This window comes from Colossoma macropomum, unplaced genomic scaffold, assembly GCF_904425465.1.
Source record: "Colossoma macropomum unplaced genomic scaffold, Colossoma_macropomum, whole genome shotgun sequence".
NCBI classification, from domain to species: domain Eukaryota; kingdom Metazoa; phylum Chordata; class Actinopteri; order Characiformes; family Serrasalmidae; genus Colossoma; species Colossoma macropomum.
Genome location: NW_023494790.1, coordinates 15,021,187 through 15,030,131, shown reverse-complemented (window position 1 = coordinate 15,030,131; position 8,945 = coordinate 15,021,187). Strand labels below are relative to the sequence as shown.

Here is an 8,945-nt window from a genome sequence, read left to right as displayed (position 1 = left end):
ATAGCCATTTTATTGTATATGACTCAGTATGTTTCTCCAGAACAGAGCTTTTCACACCAAACCACTCTAAAAAGACTTTGTTTACATCTTATCCTTTTAAGTATACAGGATTTTTGAAAAATTGGTGGAGTTCTCCTTTATTTTGGTTTGAGGGCACAAAACCAAGATAAAGGAGAAAAAAAAACAACTTTTTGTAAGTTTGCGTTTATTCTGTCTGTGACCTAGAAAAGTGAAAAAAGACTTTTTTTTACTTTTTCATGTGTCTATCAGCCAAAAAATAAAAAAAATCCACCCCTAGCTAAAAAAGTCACATAGTGGAGAAAATTAAATTTTTTGGCCATTTTCATACATTTCCATTTTCATGAATACACTTTAATACACACACACACACACACACATATATGTATATATGTATATATATATATATATATATATATATATATATATACATATAATATCAAATCCATATTAGGTGCATGATAGTCACCAAAAACAAAATATTTTACACTTTTTTAATTTCACCATTAATAGTGTTACATATGAAAACTCGGTATGTGTTGGTTAACATGCATGCAGGTTGTTTTGTATAGTGAATAAAATGGCTATACAAAACAACCTGCATGTGAACCAACACATACCGAGTTTTCATATGTAACGTATGCAACCACAGATAGCTTAATTCCATCTGTGACCTAGAAAAATTATACACGTGAGAGAAAATGACATTTTTTACGTCAAGTCTGTCAGCCTATCGTCACGTTGTGGGGAAAAAAGAAAAAAAAATCTATTTTAAAAATCCTTCCTATCTTAAAAAGTTACGTAGTGACGTCGACATTAATTCTGTCTCTCACCTCAATCCTAAAAATATAGACGTATCTGTAGTGTGAAGGTGAAGTCACATGGGGTGGTCAGAGAAGGTCCGCCACCCCAGCTCCAATTAAAACTTTTTTCACACAAGTGAAAAGCTTGTTTTATCTCTTGACCCAATTAGAAGATCGTTGTACTGTCTTTAATTGCGCCCTTCTTCTTTTTTCATGATTGACAGCCAGAGAATAGATCGCACTGCGGATAATTGCTGCCTGCTATCTCGTTATTTGACGGACAGTGAACTTGGCGAGCTCTGCGCTGGAGTTCACAGAGATGTCAGGGTCCGCCTTGTAGGTCACAAGCGGGTCAGCTGCTTTAGGAACTGAAGGAGGAGAAACCGGGTGGGGGTTAGGAGGGATCTCCAAACGCGAGGGCTGTTTTTTTCCACCCGTTTTACGACAGACTCCGCCTTCCTGAGCTACTGGCTGAAAACTGCAATGTGGTGCATGTTTTTTAGCTTTATCACACTGTATTTCCCTTATTCGTTTCTCCATTAAACTGAAATTCTAAAATGACCTCAGCGGCAGCGAGAGCTACGCTAAATCAGGTCGCCATCGTCACTTTATTACCTGTAATATTGCATTATTCCATAAAAAGTGGTGAGTTTCGGTTAGTTGTCAATTCTTATATGTAATGATTTGTAAGGGAACCAATGAGTGGTTCGTGACTCCTACAGACCTGCATTATTTGGTTAAAAGCTGAAATGTAAAGCCACTGTGTGCTCGTCATCACGAGCAGCCTCAGAGCGGTTGGCGTGGTTTGTCTGAATACGGGTGGAGAAATCAACAGCGCGCCAGCCAATCATAGCCTACGAGGCGGGGCTTATGAGGAGCGAATTTCAACGTATCCCGCGTCCTTGTACAATCACATTAGAATCTGAAATGGGCAGTACAACAAAATTATCCACGAATTCTCCCGTAGGTCACGACGTCTGAAGTAATAAAGTGATCTTGTCGAAAACACGTAATTTTGCGCATGTGTTGGAAATTTAGGTTCACTTCCACTAGCTTTCACTCATTTGGCCACTTAAGTTTGAGTGCATTACCAACAGTACTGAGTGACAAAGTTTTCAGTGTCAGATAAGCACCAACTTTGTTTATTTAAATGGGAATTTGACCGATTTCCCCCCATTTTTGCGTAATTAAATGGTTCAGATGTAAACAGTTATTGAAAGTTATTCAGAGTTGTTTGATGTGAAAAGCTACATTCTGGAGAAACTTAGCGCCAGAATTGTTCATAGTGGTGGTGATAGGAACCAGACGTCCGAAGCCATCTCACATAAAGTTATGACATGAAATAGTTTTGTATATGCTTCCTGAGACACTGTTTTATGTCCCATACAGAAAATAAATATATAGGCATATATTATTATATATTTTTAAGATATTATATATTTTTCAGATGTACCACTATTTTACCACAATCAACACTACATTTAAAACCAAGAAAATGTATAGATTTACTGGTCGTTTTGGGTAGTAAATAAAATGGTTATATTTAAGTTGTAGACATCACACACGACCCCTGGTTCCCATCACCACCACTGTAAAGAAAATCAGTCCTCACGTTTCTCTAGAATAGAGCATTCCACATCAAACCGCTCTGAATAACCTTATTTCCATCTCAATGACTGAATTATGCAGAGAATTTGAGACAAACTGGTGGAATTCCCCTTCAAAGGTGTGAATGAACTATACTTGAACTTCAGGTAGCATGCTTGTGGGCAGAGTAGCTATTAGTGCCAGTATTTCGCACATTGTTAGCGATTCTTCAGAGGAAAGAAGAGGCACGATCATTACAGGATTCACAGAGAAGACCAAGTCTGAGAGATTCGAGTCGTGTTTTAAACAAAGTAAACACAGCAATGGCCGCCTAACGGTTTAACACGCGAATGCGCTGTTTAAATAAACACATGCCCTAAAATAGCCTCCAGACACGGAGATCTCCTGCACTTCGTACTCATTCACGCCATCAGGAGCTCAAAGAAACTGAAAGGTGAAATGCGGGGCAAATGCTCCAGCAGCTAACTGTTCTCAGATCGAGAAAGAGGAAATCCATAAAGTTCGCTGTGAAATCTGGAACCCTTCTGTCTCACTGGCTGCCTTATCCTCGGTGCCCCGCTCCTCGTTACAGCAGTCGTAAAAACAGTGCTGTGGGTGAGTTTAGCTTGCTGTTTACTCTTCGTGTACCGACAACCTTGTTCCACTCCGTCACTCTTTAAGCTGACCCAGGTTTGAACCCGCCATCATATTCTTTTATATCCACATGTGAGACGTAGTAACTGCGAGTCAGTCCAGGGTTAAAGTCCAGCACTGCGGTTCTAACTCGGATTCACCCTCACCAGCCTCGACAAATAAGCTGAATTAGCTTTAGTCAGCCTGCACCTCTTCATATCACAGGTTCGAGCAGCCGGCTCCTCTTTAAAAAGATGGTTCTTCGAGGGTTCTTTAGTAAAGGCAGTAATTTTATTAAGAACCATTAAACCTGTATAGAACCATTTCATGCTTAAATGGTGAAACTGTTCTTCAGAACAATTATGTGTTGTACATGGTTCTATATAGAACCTTTTTGAAAATGGTTTTATATAGCACCAAAAGGGATAACTTTTTGGTGCTATATAATGTCAAGAACCACATACAACACATTCTTCTTCAATCTGAAGATCCATTTCACCACACAAAGAACAATTTAAGCATGGAAATGGTTATTTGAGTGTTCATGGTTCTATACAGAACCACTGCCTTTGCTAAAGAAACCCTGAAGAACCATTTTTAAGAGTGTTGTAACAACAGAAGAACGCTTTTTGGGGCTATATAGAACCACTTTCAAAAAGGTTCTATTTAGAACAATGTACAATACATTCTCCATCAATCTGAAGAACCATTTTTCCATGCAAAGAACAATTTAAGCAATGGTTCTTTGAGTGTTCGTGGTTCTATACAGAACCATTCCCTTTACTAAAGAACCCTTGAAGAACCATATTTTTTTAAGAGTGTTGTACAATAGGAGAACACTTTTTGTGCTATATAGCACCATTTTCAAAAGGGCTATATTTAGAATGTAAATATAAAAGAGGGATTCTATCATTTTATCAAAATTTTGTCTTCCCTCCAGTTCCAGCCAAAGTTTAAACACTGAAGGGGAATTCCACCATTTTTTCAGAGCGGTCTGATGTGAAATGTAGATAATTAATTGTAGATCATTTTCTTTACAGTGGTGGGGATAGGAACCAGGGGTTGTGATGTCTACAAGACAAATAGTTGTATTTGCTATCCAAACAACATGTGAACCCACATATCTTTTGAGTTGTTACATGTAGTGTTGATAATGGTAGAACAGTGATAAATCTGAAGAATTAAGCTTTATTTGGGGATTATTTTCTCTTACAATGCCCCACCTATGGACCTGCAAATATATTTTAGATCATTTCAAAACTATTCTGTAACAACAACATCTCAGGCATTAGGTCACCGTTTAATGAACTGAAAAAGTTGGCTTTTAGAGGCATTAAACACTACACGTCATCTGAGTTTTAAATGTGATGTTGATGATGGTAAAATAGGCAGAAATCTGAAAAAAAAAATCTTTGGGGGCTATTTTGCCTTGTAACACCCCGCATGCACCCCCTCCACGATGAATGGATTAAAATAAATGAATTAAAATACATTTTAAGCCAAAAACCTCACAAAACTATGGCCATCTTACCATTACATGTAATAACTTTATGTGAGGGAGCTTTCAGAGGTGGACGCCTGGTTCCTATTACCACCACTGTGAACAATTCTGACTCGGTAAGTTTCTCTAGAACGGAGCATTTCACATCAGACCACTCTGAGCGACTTTGTTTACACCTCAACCATTTAATTATGCAGATTTTTTTTAATTGGTGGAGTTCCCCTTTAAAGCCCAAAGAAGCCAAGCTCTTTCGCCTTTGTGTTGGGAGGGGGGGCATTAACACCTTTTCAAAGTGCAAATCCTCTGGATTGTCTGGGCTTCTACAAGAGGTGCTGCTATTAAAATACGCCTATAACAAATGGCGCAGAGTTTTAAAGTAGAGGCGGCTCCTTGGCACCGTGGGGCGGGGCGACACCCACACCGCAATTAAAGATGAACTTTGCGTGAACTAATTTATCTGAGCAAGGTAACAGGAGGCCGAGACGCAGGGAATGGGTATAAAAGGGGTGAGACCTTCGCAGTTCACAGCCAACAGTCTCTCAAATCTCTTACTATGGGTTTGTACACTTTACTGGTAACCTTGCTCTGCACGGTGGTGCTCCCGGTCCTGCTCTTTCTGGCCGCGGTGAAGCTGTGGGAGGTGTTGGTAGTCAGAGGGATTGATCCGGGCTGTGGAAGCCCCCTTCCTCCAGGGACCATGGGCTTACCGTTCATTGGAGAGACACTGCAGCTCATCCTGCAGGTAAAGTGAGGGTCTGCTGTGTGTCCATGTTGTGGCATAGCTTTCCTCTTTTTTTCCACTAGAGTTATACTGACATTTGTAGGTTATTGCTTTGGTTCCTTCTCATAGCCCGTGCTGATCATGCACTGTGTTCTCCTGATTCTCAGAGGAGGAAATTTCTCCGAATGAAGCGACAGAAATACGGATTTATCTACAAAACGCACCTATTCGGTAACCCCACTGTCAGAGTGATGGGCGCTGATAACGTGAGGCAGATTCTGCTGGGGGAGCACAAACTTGTTGCCGTTCAGTGGCCAGCATCGGTCAGGACCATCCTGGGCTCTGATACGCTCTCCAACGTCCAAGGCAGCCAGCACAGGAATAAGAAAAAGGTAAGGACGCTCTCATTCTCCAGATAAACGACTCTTCTTAACGTATTTGAAGCGTTTTATCTACATGTTTTGTACAAGGCTGAAGTTGGTTTTCTATTCGCCAGCTTCTTGTTCGAATTTTCCCGTTGCACATTAAATGGTGCTGTAGTTCTATCTATCTATCTATCTATCTATCTATCTATCTATCTATCTATCTATCTATCTATCTATCGAAATACCTGTGGGGCACGGTGCGCTGACTGCGTCTTTTTCAGGCGGTGATGAAGGCTTTCTCTCGGGATGCTCTGGAGCACTACATCCCGGTAATCCGGGAGGAGGTGCGGAGTGCCGTGCAGGACTGGATGCAGCGCGTCCCCTGCGTGCTCGTCTACCCGGACATGAAGCGCCTCATGTTCCGCATTGCCATGAGGATCCTCCTGGGCTTCGAGCCAGAGCAGATCAAGACTGACGAGCAAGCGCTGGTTGAAGCTTTTGAGGAAATGATCAAGAACCTGTTCTCCCTTCCCATTGACGTCCCCTTCAGCGGCTTATATCGGGTAAAACACAACATTTAGTGCCTAAAATATCTATTAAAGAGCTCGTTTTTTTCTGTTTTACTAATTGTTTCTCTTAACAGGGCCTGAAAGCACGAAACTTTATCCACGCCAAAATAGAGGAGAACATCAAAAAGAAAATCCAAGATGGCGACAACGAAAACGAGCCAATACACAAGGACGCGCTTCAGTTGTTGATAGAAAATAGCAGAAAGAGTGACGAGCCGCTTAGCATGCAGGTACATTTTTTTTGCTCATAGTTTGTAGAGATTGTATCTTGACTAAAACTCGTTCAGGGATCTAACGAATGTATGTTTGTTTGTTTTTTTGAACCCTCAGGCGATGAAGGAGTCAGCAACTGAACTTCTCTTTGGAGGCCATGAGACCACGGCTAGCACAGCAACCTCTCTGGTGATGTTCCTGGGGCTGAATCCTGAGGTGGTTCAGCGAATTAGAGACGAGCTGAAAGAGAAGGTAAGACCTTTTACCTCTGTGGAACACATTTTGTGTGACAAATTATGGATGGACACTGAGCCGCTCTTCTTTCTCCCACAGGACGTTTTAAGTATGCACTCACCTGGAAAGGCTCTAAATATGGAGCTACTAGAACAACTCAAGTACACTGGGTGCGTCATCAAGGAAACCCTCAGGATTAATCCACCTGTACCTGGGGGATTCCGCGTGGCACTCAAAACCTTCGAACTTAATGTAAGTTAACATTTCATACAGTATTCTTTATCAAATTGATCAGTCTCTGGTGATGTAAAAGAGAACTGAACTGTGAATAGTAAGGGGGTGTTCTTTTAAATAAAGGAATTGAGTTAATTTAATAGCACATTATCATGGTCTTGATCTTGATATCTGTCTGCTGGGAAGACTCACCTATGCTACAATGACTAGTCATCTTTAATCATCTCTTCCCATCTTGTGCTTTCTCCAGGGCTACCAGATTCCTAAAGGCTGGAATGTCATTTACAGCATTTGTGATACACATGATGTCGCAGATGTCTTCCCTAACAAAGAGGAATTCCAGCCAGAGCGATTCATGACCAAAGGCTTGGAGGACAGTTCCAGGTTTAACTACATCCCCTTTGGAGGAGGTTCCAGAATGTGTGTGGGCAAAGAGTTTGCCAAAGTGCTGCTCAAGATATTTTTAGTTGAGCTAGTACAGCAGTGCAACTGGACACTTTTGAATGGACCGCCAACAATGAAAACAGGCCCAACTGTGTACCCTGTGGACAATCTTCCCACAAAGTTCAGCCCTTACATCAGCAATTAGTCCATTAAATCGGCTATAAGATGCTAACATGAGCATTGTACATAGGCATATTTTAATTTTCTAGATGAAATGTGATGTATGACATTTTTATATTTGGTTTATATAATAAATCTGTATATAAATCCATTTTTAACAAAGGGCACTACTCTTACATGGATCGCTGTATTTCTATGAGGTATCTGTGATGTATATTTGTAATGTAGCTTTGTTTTTATATATATTTAGTGTTTTGTACTGAATGCAACTTATTTAAATTACTCTTTGCTGTATGGACTTTATTTAATAAAACATTGACAATATTGCACAAACTTTGTTTCTTTATTTTGAAAACTGGAATCTGTTTAAACATGTTTGAAACCCTTGCCCAAAACAACACTGAAACAGAAACTTGTGTGTGTGTATGTGTATTAGCATTGCCAAAAGCAGTATACCCAGTTATGTGGTACTGGCTTAATGACAGATGAAATAAAGCAGATCAGGCATCAAAAAATGTTGGCATTGTCACCATAATATGGCATTGTTTAGCTGCTTGATGACATGGAGTTAACATGCATCAGTCTGGGAAAGATGTGAAAGTTTTCTCACTTTCAGTAATGAGGGATGTATACAGCAAGGAGAACTGGCTATAACGCACACTCAGTAAGATCAAAATGGCTAAAGCACTGTAATTGTAGTGTATGTAAAAAAAAAGCAGATGGTACAAATTCTATTCACTGAAGAACAGCTAACATCAATCAGTATGACAAAGCAGCCCTTTAAAGAAACAGAAGTGAATACAGGGTCCATAACTTGATAAGATCTCTTGACCACCAGATGCATTTAATTCTGAGATTTGTAAGCAGAAGCTATTATACACTGATTTAATTTAATCTCATATGGAGAATTACCCATTAATTGAACTCATCAGGCTAGACTGTTTCCAAAGAAAAATATTGAAAACAAGAAGTCTACGGATCATCAAAAGGAACAACGTCCACAGCCCATGTCCATTACTCTGAAAAATAAATGGGTGAGAAGCCTGGGAGCAGAACGGAAGCTCCACAAGGATAATAAGCAGCACAGTGTGACATCAGCGAGAGCGGCCGCTGTGAAAGAGGGTGGTGGAGAGTTCACACCAGAGAGGAAAGGAGAAGGAGGATGTGTTTGGCAATGTCGCAACTGCTCGCCGTGCCGTATTTTCCACAACAGAGCAGTTCCTTGTGAATGCTGGAACAGGAGGTGGCTTGAATGGAATGATGAAGGTCTAACGCTATAGAATAACTAGCTTAAGTGTGGCCTCACCCTCTCGCAAATGCATCAAAGGAGCAAAATTTCACAAATTACAACATTAAAGGAAGAAGACGATAGAGGTGGAGAGGGCTGCCTGGGCGGGCTTGTATCCCAGCACACAGGGGTCATGTGGAAGGGACTTGTCCTTGCGTGACACTTGGAAAGAGAAAGAGAGAGAGAGGGAAAGATTCAGAGAAGCATTGGCGGCC

General features: G+C 40.7%; 1 protein-coding gene across 3 annotated transcripts; it reads left to right on the top strand.

Moving 5' to 3' along the window:
- The first annotated feature begins 2,859 nt into the window (after positions 1 to 2,859).
- Positions 2,860 to 7,756, top strand: LOC118809196 (cytochrome P450 26A1). Of its 3 annotated transcripts, none has more exons than XM_036572271.1 (7): positions 2,860 to 3,023; positions 5,174 to 5,284; positions 5,431 to 5,655; positions 5,910 to 6,191; positions 6,272 to 6,427; positions 6,528 to 6,896; positions 7,129 to 7,756. In XM_036572271.1, the coding sequence occupies exons 2-7, from the start codon at positions 5,240 to 5,242 to the stop codon at positions 7,465 to 7,467; spliced, it is 1,416 nt and encodes a 471-aa protein (XP_036428164.1). In that variant the 5' UTR covers positions 2,860 to 3,023; positions 5,174 to 5,239; the 3' UTR covers positions 7,468 to 7,756. The 3 variants fall into 3 exon arrangements, with proteins under 3 accessions (XP_036428164.1, XP_036428162.1, XP_036428163.1); XM_036572270.1 differs by lacking the exon at positions 2,860 to 3,023 and having other exon boundaries at positions 5,096 to 5,284; positions 6,528 to 6,662; positions 6,744 to 6,896; positions 7,129 to 7,467; XM_036572269.1 differs by lacking the exon at positions 2,860 to 3,023 and having other exon boundaries at positions 4,065 to 5,284.
- Positions 7,757 to 8,945: the final 1,189 nt, after the last annotated feature.

What these genes read in the sequence shown, in the direction of transcription:
- LOC118809196 (XM_036572269.1), top strand. Translation starts at nt 5,096, where the DNA reads ATGGGTTTGTACACTTTACTGGTAACCTTGCTCTGCACGGTGGTGCTC. An exon ending in AGCACAGGAATAAGAAAAAG is followed by an intron (nt 5,656 to 5,909) that starts GTAAGGACGCTC and finishes CGTCTTTTTCAG; the next exon opens with GCGGTGATGAAGGCTTTCTC. An exon ending in CCTTCAGCGGCTTATATCGG is followed by an intron (nt 6,192 to 6,271) that starts GTAAAACACAAC and finishes TTCTCTTAACAG; the next exon opens with GGCCTGAAAGCACGAAACTT.